The 19,365-nt window shown below is 43.0% G+C and overlaps 1 protein-coding gene across 1 annotated transcript; it reads left to right on the top strand.

Annotated features, from left to right (window-relative positions):
- The first annotated feature begins 463 nt into the window (after positions 1-463).
- LOC122091105 (disease resistance protein RPS2-like) lies at positions 464-19,023 on the top strand. Its single transcript, XM_042660931.1, has 2 exons — positions 464-1,026; positions 16,258-19,023. The coding sequence occupies exons 1-2, from the start codon at positions 515-517 to the stop codon at positions 18,806-18,808; spliced, it is 3,063 nt and encodes a 1,020-aa protein (XP_042516865.1). The 5' UTR covers positions 464-514; the 3' UTR covers positions 18,809-19,023.
- Positions 19,024-19,365: the final 342 nt, after the last annotated feature.

The following is a 19,365-nucleotide window of genomic DNA, read 5'->3' as shown; positions in this document are numbered from 1 at the left end:
TTACATTTAATTTAAAGATGAAACTATGCCTAATGAGATTGTCGCAATTCTCTGTACATCACTGTTTGTACGAATTAGAGTATATTATAAGGTTTCACTGCGTGAAAACATTACATTGGGTTAACCAAAAAAAAAAAAAAAAGAAGAAGAAGATAATGGACTTACGTGTAACGGAACCAAAGCTTCCAATTATGCTAGCCAATTGCTAGGATTACTTTCTTTTTTTATTCATATAAATATTCAGAATATTTGAAGGTACGTACCATTAAGTGCTTAACAGGTGTCAAATACCAGCGTACGTGAATTTAGAATCCAATTCAGTCGAAAATCAAGAGTGATTGGCAGGGTAGCACGTACGGGGAAGGTCCAAATTTTTCGTGTGGAATGGGACCGCGTGTACCTAAGGAGGTTTAACTTCATCCAAATATATTTACAGAAGAGAGGTCTGTAGGTCTGTGATCCATCTCACTTCAGACTCCAGACTACAGAGTTCTTTATCTTTTGCTTAAGATTAATGGCAACCCACACTGTTACTCGGTCTTCTTCCTCCTCTGGACGGAATTATGATGTAATACTGAATTACAAAGAAGAAGAACGAGAAGAAACAGGTAACAATTTTGCAAGTAAGCTCTACACTTTCCTGGAGAAGGCCAACATCAAAACATTCAAGGACGATGCAGAGATCTCGAAAAGAGGAGATCATATCTCTGCTGATGCGGTCATGAAAGTAATCAAGGAATCAAGATGTGCAATAATCTTATTCTCGTGGAACTATGCTTCTTCAACACGATGCCTTGAAGAGCTTTCCTTGATAATGGAATGCAGAAAAAAGAATGGGCAAAGGGTAATTCCTGTGTTCCTCATGGGTGTCGAAGGATCCAACGTACGGCGTCAAAAGGGGAGCTTTGAGGAACCTTTTCGCCGGCACGAAGAGAATTTGAAGCGAGAGGTGGTGGAAAGGTGGAGGTTAGATCTGAAAATAGCAGGTGAACTATGTGGATTGAACTTGAAAGACTTTCTTGACAGGTAAAAATCACTTCCTGCCTTGAGATATTTTTGTTTTTCTTTCATTAATACGTAGTTGTTATAGATATAAGTTGGGTTCAGAGATGATGCATGGAAGAGCTTAGTTGAAAACATTTCAGTCAAAATCTTTAGGGAGAATTGAGATAATACCGTTTTTAGTTAAAAGGAGTGTGGATCTAGATGGGTAGATTTTCATCTGTGCGGATTAGCCCCGTATGAAAATAATTCTGAGGACTTGATCAGCTCTCAGTTAAAAGAGGGGTGTGGACTGTTAATTCCATGTTAGGAAGACCAGCTGGATATCAGGATTTAGGGTTTTTTTTTTTTCCTTCTCACTGTCTTCTGTATTAGGTGTTGGAAAAAATCTACATGGTCATGTTCATGTATGAATACGACAAACATTTCAGCTTTTTAAGTAACACTTCTTTGGTATTGGCCAAAATATAAAAAATAAAAAATAAAAAATCCGATAAATAATAAAAATAAATAGTTTTAAGATAAAATTTAATTTTTTAATAAAAATCCATAAAAATTGTATAATATTTTAAATTGGAATTAAAATATAGTTAGTGTACCACAAATAATTATTTTTAATTAAAATTTATAAAAATCCAGAATTAGTCCTTGGTAAAGTCAAGTCCACTACGAAGACATTCATAAATCAAAACAAATATGCTACTTTATTTTTTTGTTTCCTGGTATCATACATGGTAATTTATGAATATGAAAAACACCTAATTTTGAAAGGGATGGTAACTTTGAAATCTGGTCAAATGGAGGTCCATAGGAAATATTCCATTTTGAAACCCTTCATTCACCAAAAAAGAAATTTAGTAGAGCCTTAAATTTTGAAAGTCCTAGGTCTCAACTACCTAATTTTGAAAGGGGTACCCGAGGACACTAAAATCAGGTCAATCGATGGTCCACAAGAAAAATTCTATTTCAAGGGCTATCTGTGAAATTATGACGGGACCTTGGAATTTGAAAAATTCTAGGTCTCATCCACGTAACTTTTTAAGGTGGTCGGATGGCATTGAAATTTATTGGATCATAGTTCCATTAGAAAATATTCCTTTCCGACGGCCATCAGTGGCCGACAAGAAATTTGTAATGGAAACCTAGAAATTTGATAAATCCTAGGTCTCAATGACCTAAATTTTGAAGTGGGGTCTGACAACATTAAAACCAAATCAATTGGAGTTCTATGGGAAAAGATTTCACTTTGAGGGCCATCATTGACCAACAAGAAATTTGTGATTGAAACCCAGAAATTTGAAAAATTCTGGTTCACAACAACTTAATTTTGAAATAGGGATATGATGACATTGAAATCAGATCAATTAGAGGTCCATGAGAATATATTTATATATATATATATATATATATATATTTAAGGCCATCGTCAATTGATATGTAAAGAAAACTTATAAAAGTAACCCGAAGCTAAATATGTGTACAAAGAAAACTTGTAGTAGTAAACTGTCATGGATTGCCTAATATAACAACGAATTTCTAAAAAATCCAAATAGCTTTCAGTAGTGGAAGGATTTCAATTAAAATAATAATAATAATAATAATAATAATAATAATAATAATAATAATAATAATAATGGAAGGATGAAATTTCCATCCTTTTGCTAGTGATACTCGTGCAATTCATGCGCTCGTGGAGCTAAGGCCTATGACAATAAACTCAAAATGGAGTCCCATTTACATTGTGATGGACCAATAGATGCCTAGAATATACTGATTTTGGGACCGATCTGGACCAATCCAGAATAGACTGATTTTGATCTGATAATCTGGATTGAAATTGGCCGGATCCAACCAGATATATTTCCAAACACATAAACTCTACAATTCTAATTGAGCCAAGGAGGTGGGCATTTGGTAACGTATGCCCATGGCTGGCACGCATGTATGTATGCATGCATGCATGCTTATCCTGGATTGTGACTGATACGACAGAATTTGTCACCCAATAAAGCGAGGACACATGGCATCTAAGGGAAGGACAGGTGTCGTCCATCCGATAGAGGTCGCAAGGCTTCAAACCACGTGAGGAGAAGATTCCCAAGGAGGGGTTCCCAAAACCCTAGGCCGAGAAACCCTATAAGAGGGAACCGAAAAGGAACCTGGAGGAGGTACGCCGACACCTACCATTACTCCGGTAAAAACACTGTTCTGTCGGTCACTAACTTGGGCATTGGAGGACTAATCCCGGAGAAACCTCCGGGCCTCTGCCTTTTGTGCTTGTGCAGGGTCGGCTCATAGGGATTTTTAGCAGTAACAGATTTGCGCCGTCTGTGGGAACGACAGTAATGGTGGGGAAAACCTACAATTGTAAGAAAACCAGAGCAGCGCCGAGTATAAACATGGATGAGGGGGAAGCTTCAGGAGGGCTCCCCCCTCAACGAAAATCGGTGAAGTACGGGGAAACAATGATCAGGAAGGTTCTGAAGGGACCAGCGCTCGGCCGGATATTCGGTACATGGAAATAGTAATCTTCCACCCCCTCTTAGGGCGTAGGAATATGTGACAAGGGAGCAGTTCAACGCCCTTCAGGAGAAGTATGATCGAATGATCGAGACAATAAAGGAGGTCTCCAAGGTCGTCTCTCAAAGGACCGACGGAGCACCGCGAGGCTCCCATGTCCAGCCAAAGCGAGCCTAAGACGAGGGCTGGAGTAGTTCAGGATCGATAAGGTCTAGCCAGAATCCTCAAAACCAAGCCATGAGGGAAATCCCCGCACCCAAAGAAAGGACGCGGCGCGCCACCGGGGCTAGGCATGAGGGACCACGCCAAGGAGACAGACAGAGACATGAGGAATCAGGGTTGAAGCAGATGATCCTAGACCTGAAAGACGAGATTCGAAAGGTTGCAGAAAACCAGACAGGAACTCGCGAGTTGGACCTCACTAATGACACGGCTCTAGTCGATGAGGTCATGAGGGACCCGCTCCCGATCAGTTTTCGTCTACCCAAATTTGACACCTACGACCAGTCTAGAGACCCCGTCGATCATCTGGAAGGCTTCAAGGTTGCGATGCAGTTTCATCGAGTCTTGAAAAACATCATGTGTCACGCCTTTCCTTTAACATTCAGAGGAGTGGCAAGGTTATGGTACAACCGCCTGTCGACGAAATTGATTCACAGCTTCAGTGATTTGAGTTACTTCTTCATGAGGGGATTCTTCAGTAGCCAATCCCTTTAGAAGACCACATTGAACCTGACCAACATCAAACAACATGAAGGAGAGTCACTGCGAAGCTACATGAAGCGCTTCCAGCAGGAGAAGATCATGATCAGAGGTTTGGACCCGAAAGAAGAGTTCACGACCTTGTTGGGAGGCGTCAAAGATAAAGAGCTAAAAAGTCTTTGGCGAAGCATACACCGAAGAACCTAGCTGAGTTGAGGGCTTAGTGTGATAAGTATATTCAGATGGAAGAAACCCTCCAAGCTGATGAGGAAGATGAAGCAAAGACGAGGAGTAAAAGGACCTCAAGGGATGATGACAAATCTTCCGAGGGAAAGAGACGAAAGTCTAAACGTGATCAGGCACCCAGTCGACCGAAGAAGTTTGAGAGATATGCACCGCTAAACCGGAGATGGATGGACGTGCTAATGTAGATAAAAGAAACCCTAGACGCCAGAGTCATGAAGTGGCCTGGGAAGATGGGACGACATCTTAAGAGACGCAACATGGACAAGTATTGCCACTTCCACAGAGGCCACAACCATGACACCGAAGATTGTTGGCACTTGAAAGGAGAGATCGCAGGAATGATCTGAAGAGGATATCTAGGTCGATTTCGTAGACCGCGAAAAGGAGGATGCCCAAGATGAAAATGACCGTAGGGACAATTGCCAAAGAGACAGTAGAGGCCACCGTGAAAGAAGGGGGCAAGCTCGCAGGGCCAATCAGGAACGACAAAGTGACCGAACACTTGAGGAAGCTAACCATCGCCCTCGTGATGATCATAAAAGCCCAACTAGGGTTATAGCAACTATCAGTGGCGGCCTAACAGCTGGAGATAGTTTCATCTTGGCCAAGAAAGTAAAAACCAATGCGAGAAGCGTGCATATGGCTGAATGGTCAAACAAGAGGGCAAGGACGGGGACGGTTATCTCCTTCTCGGATGATGACTTGGAAGGGGTGCAAACGCCATATGACGATGCCCTGGAAATCACCATAACTGTATTCGATTGCAGAGTAAAAAGGATCTTGGTGGATAACGGCAGCTCAGCTGATATCCTATTCCTTGAAGCCTTCCAGAAGATGGGTCTAGATAAAAGAAATATGAAGAAGGTCGAACACCCGTTGCAAGGGTTCTCGGGGGCCCCGGTCAAAGTATAAGGGTCGGTTGAGCTGTCGGTAAGGGCAGGCATCGGAGACCGCCAGGTAACAGTTATGATCAACTTCTTGGTAGTAGATATCTCTTCAACGTACAATGCCACACTAGGGAGAGTTGGCTTAAACTTATTAAAGGCTTTCATCTCCACACCACACCTCAAGATGAAGTTCCCAACTAAGAATGGGGTTGGGGAGTGTCAAGGCGATCAGGAGGCGTCCCGGAAGTGCTACGCCACCACCTTATGGGGAAAGGAAAAGGCGGGCGAAGTGCTCTTGATAGAAGATCTACGTGATGATACAAATTGTCAGAGGGGAGAGAGGAGCTGATACAAGTTAAAGCCGAAGAAGGGGATAGTACTCGCCAATTCCAAGTCAGGGCTATAATGCCAAGACAGCAACAGGAAAAACTCATCTCATTCCTTCGAGGCAATTCTGATGCCTTCACCTGGTCGACCTCAGACATGCCTGGGATAGAACGAGAAGTAATAGAGCATCGTCTGAGCATCGACCTGACTAAAAAGCCGATACAGCAGAAGAAGAGGAGCTTCGCCCCTGAAAGGCAGCAGAAGATAGATGAGGAGATAGAGAAGTTACTAGAAGCAAAGTTCATCTGTAAAATCCAATACCGTGAATAGATATCCAACTTGGTTATGGTCCCAAAGGCAAACGAGAATTGGAAGATCTGCATTGAATTCACGGATTTAAACAAGGCCTGCCCAAAAGACAGCTACCCCTTACCAAAGATAGACCTTCTCATCGACGCCACTTCGGGACATGAGGCTCTAAGCTTCATGGACGTGTACTTGAGATACTATCAGATCAAGATGTGTGAGGAAGATGTTCCGAAGACATCCTTCGTGACCAAGGGAGGACTTTACTGCTACGAAGTAATTCCCTTCGGACTAAAAAACGTGGGGGCCACTTATCAAAGGTTAGTAAACAAGATCTTCAAGGGGCTGATCAGAAAGACTATGGAGGTGTACGTGGATGACATGGTAGTGAAAAGCCTGAAGGCGAAACACCATATTTGAGACCTAGAAAAGGCGTTCGAAGTATTAAGGCAATACAACATGAAGCTGAATCCAACAAAGTGTGCGTTCGGAGTAGCATTGGGAAAGTTCCTCGGCTTCATAGTTTTGGAGAGGGGACTCAAGGCCAACCCGAAGAAAATACAGGCCATCCGAGATATGAGGTCACCACAGAATGTGAAGCAAGTCCAGAAGCTCACAGGTAGAGTCGCTGCCCTAGGACGGTTCATGTCTCGGTTAGTTGATAAGTGCTTTCCTTTCTTCAAAACCTTGAAGGGGTCAAAAAAGTTCGAGTGGACAGAGGAGTGCGAAAAGTCCTTCGAACTATTGAAAGAATACCTAGCGACGCCCCCACTACGGACAAAGCCAAATACAGGGGATACCTTGTAGTTATACCTAGCTGTATCGGTTGTGGCAGTAAGCGCGATACTAATAAAGGAAGAAAGAAGACAACAACGGCCAATATATTACGTTAGTCGAACCCTTTTGGACGCAGAAACAAGACACAGAAAGATGGAAAAGTAACATACGCCTTGGTGATAGTGGTAAGAAAGCCGAGGCCCTATATCCAGTCACACACGGTGTGCGTGCTCACAGACCAACCTCTAAAGAAGATACTATAGAGGCTGGATATGTCCGGCCACCTAGTAAACTGGACCGTAGAATTGGGAGAATTTGACCCAGTACAAACTGAGAACTGTAATAAAAGCACAGGCCCTAGCGGACTTTATAGCCGATACAATGCTCCCAGATGAACCCCAGGAGTCTATCGAGGCTCAGGCAGAAAGGACTTGGACATTGTATGTGGATGGTGCATCTAACAGTGCGGGAAGCGGTGCTGGGATCATACTTGTTACCCCCAAGGGATTCAAAATCGAGTATGCAATATGGTTAAACTTTGATGCATCCAACAATGAAGCTGAGTACGAAGCACTAATAATCGGAATAAATCTGGCGTGGGCCTTGATGGTACAGGAGTTAGTAGTGCAGAGTGACGCACAGCTCGTGGTGCTACAGGTGAATGGGGACTATGAAGCCAAGGAGCAAAGGATGGCCGAGTACTTGAAGACGATGCGAGAGAAAGTAACAGCCTTCAAGGAGTTCGAGGTAAGGCAGGTGCCACAGGAAGAGAATGCCAGCGCAGACGCGCTATTACAATTGATCACCTCTGACTTCACAGACCTTGGATGATCAGTGTATTTTGAAGTATTACCCCAACCAAGCACCGACGGACCCCGGGAGGTATTACCTATTGGCGAGGATGGCCCTAGCTGGATGGATGCCATAATCGAATATCTGAAGGAAGGAATACTCCCCAAGGACAGGGATGAGGCAAGGAAGGTACGAATGTGGTCAGCATGTTTCCTATTTAAGGATGAGATGCTATACAAAATAGGGTTCACCACACCGTACCTCAAGTGCCTGAACCCTGCCGATGGTGAGTACGCACTCCGAGAAGTACATGAAGTGATATGCAGCCAAAACCTCGGAGCCCGGGCCTTGGCCCATAAAGTATTGAGGTAGGGCTTGTTTTAGCCAACCATGAGGAAGGATGCGGAGTTGTTCGTCAGAAAGTGCGTTAAGTGTCAGATGTTCGCCCCCGTCCTTCGACGGCACCCTACCGAGCTTTCTTCCCTGTCAAGCCCGGTACCATTTTCCATGTGGGGAATGGACATCCTAGGCCTGTTCCCCTGGCCATGAGGTAAAGAAAGTTTGTTGTGGTGACGGTAGACTACTTCACGAAGTGGGCTGAAGCCGAAGCCCTGGCTACGATATCCGAAAAGAATGTAAGGGACTTCTTCGAGAGGGTGGTAGTCTATCGATTTGGAATCCCCCGGGTGGTGGTAACGGACAATGGAACTTAGTTTGCCAACCTGAATTTGGCTTGTTTTGTGATTCCCTCGGCATTGACCACATGAAAACGTCCATCGGTTACCCATCGACCAATGGATTGACAGAGACAACCAATCGTACCCTGCTCCGAGGGATAAAGAAGTGACTGGATGAAGCCAAAGGGTTATGGGTAGAAGAATTATATAACATCCTCTGGGCTTAACGCACAACTGAGAGATCAGCCACCGGAGAAACACCCTTCATTTTAACCTACGGCACCGAAGCTGTACTCCCGATAGAGGTAGGAGCTGCAACCTATCGGATTTAGTATTACAATGAAGAAGAAAACGACAAAGGACTCCGAGCTAATTTAGACCTCTTGACTGAGGTCAGAGACGCCTCACAAGAAAGGATCGCCTCTACCAACAAAAGGTTGCGAGGTATTACAACTCCAAAGTCCGAAGGAACGAGTTCAGAATGGGTGACCTTGTCCTCAGAAGGTCAGAGATATCAGACTCGAGGCATCAAGGAGAGCTAGCTCCAAATTGGAAAAGTCCTTACAGAGTCTCGAGGATAATATAATCAGGGTCTTATCACCTAGAGACTATGGGGGGAGAAAAGTTACCCCGATCATGGAACTCGAAGAACTTGAGGAAATTCTACCAGTAGTGAAGTAGCATGCACATTTACATTTACATTTCGTAATTTTTTCCCTAAGCACTTCCGAGTTGTAACTCTCCATCCCAAACACTCCGAAGGATTCTCATTTCATAAATATATGTGCTGGCTTACGGCAATCGCTTCCCAATAATTGCTAACACAAAGCACTCACTTCGATCGGGCCCTCGGGTTAAAGCAGAGAAAAAATGGTCAAAAGAATAACCTTGGTTGGGAGCTCAGGCCAAGGTAGAGCAGACCTAGCCAGGAACCTTAGATAGGACCTTAGTTGAGAGCTGACAACAGGTAGGGGTTAGGAAGGAAGCACCTGCGGCGGGGGCTGAATGAAGACACCCCGAGGTACGAGGGAGCCTCGGCCTTTATTCCCCCACTGTCAAACCAATGACTTAATAGGACCAAACCTGTAGGTCGAAGATCTGGAAAATACCTTCAGATTCAGAATCGGTCTTCGGGATTGTAAAGAAAAAAAAAACAAGGTAAAAGGCAAATCGATAAGACAAATCTGAACAAAAGGCATTTCATTTATAGAGACGCCCGAAGGCTAGAATTACATGAAGATGCCCAAAGGCCAAAATTACATGAAGATGCTTGAAGGCCAAAATTATATAAAGATACCCAAAAGCCAAAATTACAAAAAAAAGAGGCTAAGTTACAAAGAGAAGCCTCATGGAGCGTCTGCGAGAGGGATGGCCTCGTCCCCGGCATGGTCCACAGTGTCTACATCGGAGTCTCCTCTCCCAGGAGTAAGAGGGACCTCACAAGAAACCTGGACCCCCTCTCCCTCACTGCCACTATCCTCGCCATCTGCGACCTTGGTGGCGGCAGGAGTTGCATCGGCATCCTCCTCAAAGATGAGGCCACTCCCCTCGAAGGATACCTCGGGATGATGTTTGAGGACCCAATCTTGAACATCGGTGTTGCCCATGATGAATCCGGGGGTGTTCGTGCACTTTACCACCTCCCAAAAGTCCTCAGAGGACTTGTAGCTCTCGACAGTTAAGGCTTCGACCTCCCTTAGCTTCGCCACCATCTGCGCCTCTAGTTCTCTAAGCTTTCGATCGCTTTCTACTGTGCATGGAGGAGGTCAGCCTCCAGATGTTCCACTTTCTCAAGGAGGACTATGCGCTCCTTGTCGAGTGCCGACTTTTCACGCTCAGACACCTGGAGGTCCCTAGCCAGGGCTTCGGCCCAGATAGTCAGTTGGACGACTTGGTTCTGAGCCTGAAAGAGATCAATAGTTAGAAAAAAAATGAAAAAAGGAAAAAATTACTAAAGGCCGAAGGCTGAAGATTACCGCTGCCATAAACACGCAAGTGCTTGTAATCATGGCCTTGGTCCCTTGGCTTTGGGCCTAGGCCGCGTCTCCTGGTAGGCTCCCCTTCTGGATGAGCTCTCGGGTAACCAGCCCAATGGAAAGTGTCTTGTCTTATTTGATGGACAACCGAGGGACAACCCGACTTTGGCCTGAAAATGACTTCCTCTCGGGCTTCGAAAGTCAGCACCAGGGGAGGAGGCTCTCGGAGAGGATGCATCGCGGCTTAGGGCCTCCAGTGCCTGAACGGCCTCGGTGGTAGGGTCTTCGGACCTAGGCTTCTTCCTTAGGAGGGTGTTGGAAGTCGAAACCCCTCTTTTCTTGCCTTTCTTCAGCTGCCTCTGCTGGGCGTCTTGGGCCCTGGCCTCCTTCAGCTGGGCCTGTCTCTTGGCCGCGATAGCTCTAGCTTCTGCTCTCAAAATTTACACTACAACAAAGAGGGTCAAGATCAGTATGAGAATGCTAAATCTGAAGCAAAAACATGTGCAAACCTAGGACTCACTCGGGCTAAGCCCGAACAGGAATAGGAAGGCATCCGACTGAAGGCTACTGGACTCGATAGGTCAACGGAGGGTCTTGTACTTAGCCATCGACAGTGACTCTGCATCTATCTCAAAGAGGGTAGGTGCAGAGTTCACGTCCTTTAGGTCTGGGATGTCTCAAGTATTACCGAAGGGGAACCCTTCGGACACCCACACAAAAAAGAACTTCAACTTCCAACCGTGTATCGAGGTTGGGTATCGGTTCAGGAATCAGAAGTCTTTCCTAGGGCAGAAGTAGTACTAGCCCGAGTCCCCCTTACTGGAACCAAGAGACATACAGTTGAGGAAGAGAGGAAGGGAGAGAGGTCTCCCCATTCGAGATAAGAAGACGATGACGCTGAGGACTTGCTGCCACCCGTTCGGGGTCAGCTGGGCTGGAGAGATGCCACAGTGCCGAAACACCTGGCTGAAGAAGGGGTAAAGGGGAAGCCGAAGCCCGGCCTTGAAGGCATCTCGATAGAAGCAAAGCTCTTCAGGATTTTGGTAGCTTGCTCTATCTTTGGGCCTCGGTATTCGAAGGACGAACTCGTCTGGGACACTACATTATGCGTAGAGCTCCATTAGCTCCTCCTCGGTCATGGTCGAAACTATATTTCTGGCTTCGACCTCCAGGGACTCGTTTTCCTAGACCCTGGAGTCGAGAAGCCCCTCCCTAATACCTCCACCACTCATGTCACTGGCAGTAGAGGATAAGGAGACATCCGAAGATGAAGATGTGGATGTGGAGGACGAGTCTAAGGACATCCTTCGAACCTGACAGGGACTCCGACACCTAGAAACCGCGCCCTCGGATGACGAGAGGCCACTACCTAAAGAGCTAAACATAACTTACTTCTGAATGACTAGCCGAACCGAAGATTAGAGGAAAGTTAAGGACGAAGGACGAAGGACGAAGGGTCAGAGAAATGAGTAGAAGATGACAAAATGAGAGAAAGTGACACTATTTTTAGGCCACAGTGCATCTATACGACTCCCTAACCTCATTAAATGCAGTACACGTCATCCACGTGGGGTTCCCGAAGTACACTCGAGCAAAGCGCATGAGCTTATCACCGCGCATGGATTCGAGCAGACCTGGCCGAAGGTCATAACCTTGGTAGGGGACTTAGGCAAAGGCTGGGCAAACCTGACCAAAGGTCACGATCTTAGTAGGGGACTCAGGCCAAGGCCGAGTGGACCTGACCAAAGGTCATAATCTCAGTACGAAACTCAGGCTAAGGCCGAGTGGACCTGACCAAAGGTCACAACCTCGGTAGGGGACTCAGGCCAAGGCCGAGTGGACCTGACCAAAGGTCACAATCTCGATAGGGAACTCAGGCAAAGCCCAAGTGGACCTGATCGAAAGTCACAACCTCGGTAGGGAAGTAAGGCCAAGGTCGAGTAGACCTGACCGAAGGTCACAACCTTGGTAGGGGACTCAGGAAAAGGTTGAGCAGATCTGACCAAAGGTCGTAACCTTGGTAGGGAGCTCAGGTGAAGGCCGAGTGAACCTGACCGAAGGTCATAACCTAGGTTGGTGTCTCAGGCCAGGACCTAGCAAAACTAATCGGAGGCTGTGTTTTTAAGATGAACGCCGAAGCCGAAGCCGAAGGTTGAAGGGGCACTCGAAAGAGAAATTAGGTAGTTACTCCCACTAAAGAGCCTCCTAGTGGAAGTAAGGGGGCTGCTGATACGACAGAATTTGTCACCCAATAAAGCGAGAACACGTGGCATCTGAGGGAGGGACACGTGTCACCCATCCGATAGGCTACAAGGCTTTGAACCACGTGAGGAGAAGATTCCCAAGGAGGGGTTCCTGAAACCCTAGGCCGAGAAACCCTATAAGAGGGAACCGAAAAGGAACCTAGAGGAGGTACGCTGACACCCACCATTACTCTTGTAAAAACACTGTTCTGTCGGTCACTAACTTGGGCATCGGAGGACTAATCCAGGAGAAACCTCTGGGCCTCTGCCTTCTGTGCTTGTGCAGGGTCTGCTCATAGGGATTTTCGGTAGTAACAGTGACATACAAATATTGACGTAGACTAGTATGTAGTTAGTCTCTTACAATGCACACATACATGCATTGTCCTGAATCTATATAAGATGCCAAGCAGGGCAAGCTAGCTGGTTCAAGTGTTGCTGTTGCTGCTGCTCTGATGGAATTAATAACCTCTAGTATGGAGTTTGAACCTTTGGCCAGCCCTATCCAACTCAATTAGTTCTAATTTCTTGGTGGGTCGGCTCGAGAAGGAAAACTAGAATCCTATGCTTTCTACCATGTAGCATGTAAAGTAGGACAATCTAAGGCTATGTTTGATTGCAATGGATATTTAAGGGGAAGGGAAGTAAAATTTTCGTACTTAAATATGATATTTATAATCATTACTCCATGTGGTCCCATGTGATTATATAAACTATTTCATTTTTTAATTGTATTTAATAATGACATTTTACTTGTAATTTTTATTTTACATATCATAGGGTTGGCCATGTTTTACTTGTAATTTTTATTTTACTTGATATTTTACATATTTTACTTGTGATCCCATGTGATCCCATGTTTTGGATGCGAAGTAAAGTGAAATTTAATAACCAAATATGAAATAATTTGAAGTTGATGATATAGTCACATGGGGTAATGATTATTGTTGGGAATATGCCCCAAACTCCTATAAATGTTTTGGTAATAACAAACAAACAAACAATAACTTTAACTGTGTGTGCTAAGTGGTGGTTAGTACAAGAAGATATCTCAAGCTATGCATAATCGGAGTATTAAGTCAAGACACGAAGACCAAGAGTGGAAGCTTCAAGACAAGATAAAGACTTAGATGATGAAGTGCAAAAGTGAAAACATCAAGTGATGATGAAGATTCCAAGTATCAAGTCAAGATGAAGACTTGTAGGATATATTAGATTCTTCATATTGTAACTTATACTTTCTATGCATGTATATGTGCACGCACACCATGCATTGCATATCATCATACTAGAATGACCTTAGGACATCCTTTGACCAAGTATGGAACTCTATAAGTGGGGTAGAACATATTTAGAAATATATGTTCTAGTGATATTCTGTGAAAAACACAATGACCAGATACAAGGGCATTTTGGGTAACCCTTAGGGTTGGTATCAAGAGATGAACCCCTCATAAAAGTTGTAGGGAATCAAGTCATGATTCCAAGGCAACTTGAATCGGGTCAATCAAAAGTCAGACCAAAAAGATATTGTTGAATTACTGGCAACTGGTCAGTATGACAGTTGTCTGTCAAATTTCGGACAAAACTGTAGGTAGTCGACCGAAACTATTCGATGCCATATCCGGTCGATCGACTGAAAGTTTTGGTCAATCGGCACATGCCTGGAACACCTCCAACGGCTATATTTTTGCCCCAACGGCTCTTTTTGGTCGATCGGCTTCCTATAGCGGTTGACCAGTGGAACCAGAATATGATCGTTAGAGTGTAATTTGCTGCCTAAAATGATCTCCTAAGCTCACCTATAAATACCTAAGATGCTCTTTATTAAATAACAATTAAGTCTTAGTATTAGGAGCACTATTGTGATCATTCATAGTCAAAAGGCATTCTATTTACTTGAGCAATTTGGTCTTCACTATTTCACAACGAAAAGCTCAAGGCTCCATCAAAGTCTTTCATACTCTCATTATGCAAGTCAAAGACTTAGAGAAGACTAGATGCATCATTTCATTATCATATTCATCATTTGCACCACACCAGAAGTAACCCTCTTATCCCATTATCTATTTTACTATTTTACATTAATTCCTAGACTGTACCTAGGATTTGTGTAAGGATCTTCTTATCCTTAAAAGAGTAAGGTGCCTCTCCACCTTGAAGGAGATTGTAATAGGTGCCTCTCTACCTGCAAAGGGATTTGTACAGATACTCTTCTCCTTAAAAGATTTTGTAAAAGGTTTCTTCCCTACCTACTGAACTGAAGGAAAAAACTAGTGAAATACCTTACAAGAGGATCTTGTAGGGACTGGACTAGACTCAGGTTGAGTTGAATCACTATAATTCTTGGTGTTGTGTGATTGTGTCTATTCTATCTTATTCTGCATTTCTAATTTACAATCGTACTTGGGACATTATTTCGAAAAGAATTAAAATTCCATTAGTATAACCTATTCATCCCCCTCTAGGTTATTTCATTTACAAATATTTCTTTTTTAAGTATGAATATTTCATTTCCCATTCCTTTCATTCCTCTTGCAACCAAATGAAGCCTGAGCTGCTAGATGTGCAGAGGACACTTTGAATGGGTCAACTTTCAAAGTTTAGAGCTAAGCTTGATTAGATGAAGATTGCACAGTTCCCTTCTTATTTTTTATTTTTGGAGCAAAATCCATCTAGCCTACCACATGATACAAAATCATGGCCATGGTGCCTAGGAAGGTGACTCATACGAATAATAACAATAATATAATTTTATACACACTAAACTTCTCAAGGAAACGGATATGTTAGCTGTGGTACCATGTGGAACCTTCTTTTTAGTTAAACCAATTTGAGATGAGAGCCTTTCCTGATCTAGATTAATCATATGTTAAGTTTGGTGCTCCATTTCCAATGTGTGATTCACTATCTTACGATTCTAACCCATGCATTTTTTGTATCAATGAATTAATGATGGGGTTGTAAATGTGGATGATAACCACATTTTGAAGTATAATGAAGGAAAATGATTTCTTCATATCTCGGATTGGCACAAAGCCTCCATAGATTGTCTCTCTAAAGAGAAGATCTTGAGTTAAAGTATACGAAGGAAGTAATTCAACATGTTGAAAACCTAGTGGATGATGAGCCAGAGTTGAAGTAAAAAAGAAGAGGCACTCCATTGGGAAGACACTCGAATCTCTGCTTTGCGTAAGGAGATGAGGAGTCGTCACAGTATTAGGCTCGCTCTCTATTTTTTTCACTTGTAATCTTTTTCTCCTTTTCTCTTTGAGGTTTTATTATATTTATTTAGTCACCTTCAAAAAAAAAAGTTGCCTTAGTGATGGCAAATTAAAAGTGCATTTTTATAATTTTTGAGGCTTTAAATATCTATCCACATGAATAAATATTACTGGGCTAATATCCACTAAATGAATAAATGACGATGATTTGGACAAAATATTCATAATTTTTTTTTTTTTGTTTATTTTTTTTTTGGATTGAAACATATCCAGAAAAATTGATCTAAACAAAAATGCCACATTGAAGACATTGGGATAGTCAAAGGAAGGCTTCAAGCTTCCATAATGGGCCATGGGTTGATTTTGGTTTCTAAAATAGGTGCTTATATTTGTACTTAAACCAGAAACTTAATTTATTAGTGTAGCTTATTACTCATATTCTGATGTATGGGAGATATACTTTTGTTGTATTGTCTCAACTTCAGCTATGCATGCAATTAACTTCAGCTACGTGATTTTAGGTAATTTTATCTATAATCTTTGTTTCTTATCCATTCTATTTGGGGTTCCTATTGCAGGGAAGAAGAGTTGATTCAAAAGATAGTGAAAGACGTCATCCGATATACCAAGAGAAAAAAGCAAGTGACAAGGCCGCTTTCTCCAGAGCCTGTGATAGAGATCCCAAACAAGTTGATAATCAAGAACCAGCCATCAACCAAAAGCATGCTGCAGCAGATGTTTGATTGGATATGTGATCCTGATCCATGTTTTGGCATAATTGGGGTACATGGTATGGGGGGAGTGGGTAAAACCACCTTGGCCAAAGAAGTAAACAATCGCTTGAAAAGAGATTTGGCCAACGGAGTAGACATACCTTTTGAGACTGTGATAATGGTCACAGTGTCTGCCACTCCTAACATACGGCGTATCCAAACCTATATCAGTAAGCGCCTTGGATTACCAGATGATAGTCATGAAGCTGTTGCATTGTTCAATGCCCTAATGCAGAAGAAATTTCTTCTAATCTTGGATGATGTGTGGACCGAATTAATGCTGGAGGATGTTGGAATCCCTCGCCCTCCAAATGACAAAGGAAGCAAGATCTTAGTGACCAGTCGAAATCGAGAAACATGCATTGATATGGGTGCTACGAAAACAATAAATGTGCATCCACTGTCAGAATCTGAGTCATGGGATCTCTTTGTTGAAAAAGCTGGTGAACATGTTGCTACTAATGATATAAAGCCCTGTGCTGAAAAAATTGTTCGAAGGTGCAAGGGTCTTCCCCTCGCAATTGTCATTGTGGCCCATGCAATGGCAAAACAACAGGGAGTTGAAATGTGGGAGAATGCCTTGAGGGAAATGAAGCAATTAGACAAAGATTTCCGAGGTATGATAGATGAAGTACTTCTTCCTTTGAAATTCAGTTATGATAGTTTGGACAATGAAATGCTCAAGAGTCTCTTTCTCTACTGTGCCTGTTTCCCTGAAGACTATAACATAAGGGGAGACCTAGACGACATGTTAAATTATTGGGTTGGAGAGGTAATAGTAGATCAGTTAGGGAGTTTGAAAGCTTCAAGGGATAAATTTGAGGATCTGATTCAGAGTTTGAAAAAATCTTGCATGTTGGAAGATGGGGAGGAGAAAGGTAGTGTGAGGGTGCATAATATCATGCGAGACCTTGCACTTTGGATCACTTCTTCAGAGTACTCTGACAGTAGCATCAAGTTCTTGAATAGGACAGGTATATCAGTTAAAGAGGCACCAAGGGCTCATGAGTGGGTAAATGCATCAAGGATTTCATTAATAGGTACCCAAATAAAGAAGTTCCCAGAGTTGGGAGAGACATGCCAAAAGCTAACTGCTTTCTTATTCAGGGAAAATAAGCACTTCAGTGTTATTCCCCAAACAAATTTCTTGCAACACATGGGGCATCTTAGAGTACTCGATCTTTCTAAGTCACAGAATTTAGTATCTCTCCCAAATTCTTTGTCGTGTTTGGTGAATCTTCGGGTGCTTAGGCTACATATGTGCAAAAGGTTGAGAGCATTGCCTTTGCCTGTACTAGGAATGCTCCGACAACTCCAAGTTTTAGATTTGGGTTGGTGCTCTCAGTTGGACCAGCAAATCCTCGGAGGATCTGAATGTGAGAGATTAAGATACTTGGATGTGAAATTTTCCAAAGTTTCTATTCCAGCTGGGGTAATTTCTGGTTTGTACAATTTGGAGGAATTAAGATTTTATGCATCCAATAAAATAAAATGGAGAGTGAATTCTGGTGAAGAAGATGAAAAAATGGATGGGAGTGAGTCTACTAGTGGCGAGTCCATCATTGATGTGAGGGAGTTGTCCTGCTTGACTTATTTAACATCTCTTTCCATTTCATTTGAAGATATCATTATTTCTGATTGGTTTAAACCTTTGGCCAACAAGATTATTGCCTTGAGTCTGAATCATTGCACAGTCGAAAAACAAGATGCTCTAGAAGCTCTCAACCTTGATAAATCCCAAAATCTATGGCAGTTAATAATTGAGGATTGCCCAGGTTTGTCATGTGTGCGCATTGGTTCTGTATTAACTGTAATTAGAAACTGTGAAGACTTGGAGGTGGTGTTGGATCGTCAGGATGTCTACCCCAACCAATATTACCTTCACGAGTTACACCTAGAAGGATTGCCAAAATTGAGAAGGACATGGGTTAGTCTGGAACCACTAAATTGCTTTGGTCAACTGTCATTGATAGTAATTGAGAAATGTAATAGCTTGACGATGGTCTTCACGGAGGAAATGCCACGCCTATTTAACAACTTGAAGGAAATTAGAGTTGGGCATTGTGTGAGATTGGAAGTACTTATTGAAGCAGAGGAAGAGGAAGAAGAAGAAGTTGGGGAGGGTGGAATCATCTCACTCTTCCCAAGGCTGGAGGTTTTAAAGCTGGAAGACCTACCAACATTAACTGGGGTGTGCACAGATCAGACTACATTGCATTGCCCCCTTATAAGAGAAGTGAAGGTGAGTAACTGTCCCAGGTTGAAGAAGGATCCTCTCCGCATACGAAACAAGGATGGGCTACTTGTAATCGAGGGTGAACAGTGGAGAAGAGGCAACAAGGTCATGGAAGAGTAAATTCAAGTTTCTCAGTGAGTGTCACAATTCTGGATAGAGTCCCACACGTTTCATTCATTCACTTCTCATATCTGTGCTCTTACCTCACTCTCTGTATTGTTTTTTTGGTGATTTCTCTCTCTCTCTCTCTCTGTCTTATTTACTCTATTGTATTGGGCAATTACGGTTTTTTTTTTTTAAATAAATTCAATTGTTCATGTTGGTCTCTTACTCTATAATTATTGTAATGGATGATGGTTAGAAAGTTTCCATTATTGTGGGCATGATTAATTATCAGGTTAGTCTCGAAACTTTCAGAGTCTCTGTACATGATTAAGTCAGTATGGTCCATCATAAATAGGATAAGTCGAGCTAACTTATTGTGGAAGTGATGTTAAGCTTTAGACAATAATATAAATATGGGTCTTTACAAAGGAAAAACTAGGAAAGAAGAATTGAAGGTTGTGAAAGATTTTAACCAAGCTATGATCGTGGGTATTGTGTCAGGAGTTTCTTACAATCTTCCCCAACATACGTACGGTGCAAGGTACATATAAATCCCTATTATGCTTGATTGT

The sequence above is a fragment of the Macadamia integrifolia genome, chromosome 10 (assembly GCF_013358625.1).
Source record: "Macadamia integrifolia cultivar HAES 741 chromosome 10, SCU_Mint_v3, whole genome shotgun sequence".
Classification (NCBI taxonomy): Eukaryota; Viridiplantae; Streptophyta; class Magnoliopsida; order Proteales; family Proteaceae; genus Macadamia; species Macadamia integrifolia.
Note: the sequence above shows the minus strand (reverse complement) of the source record. Positions and strands in the feature narration are given on the sequence as shown.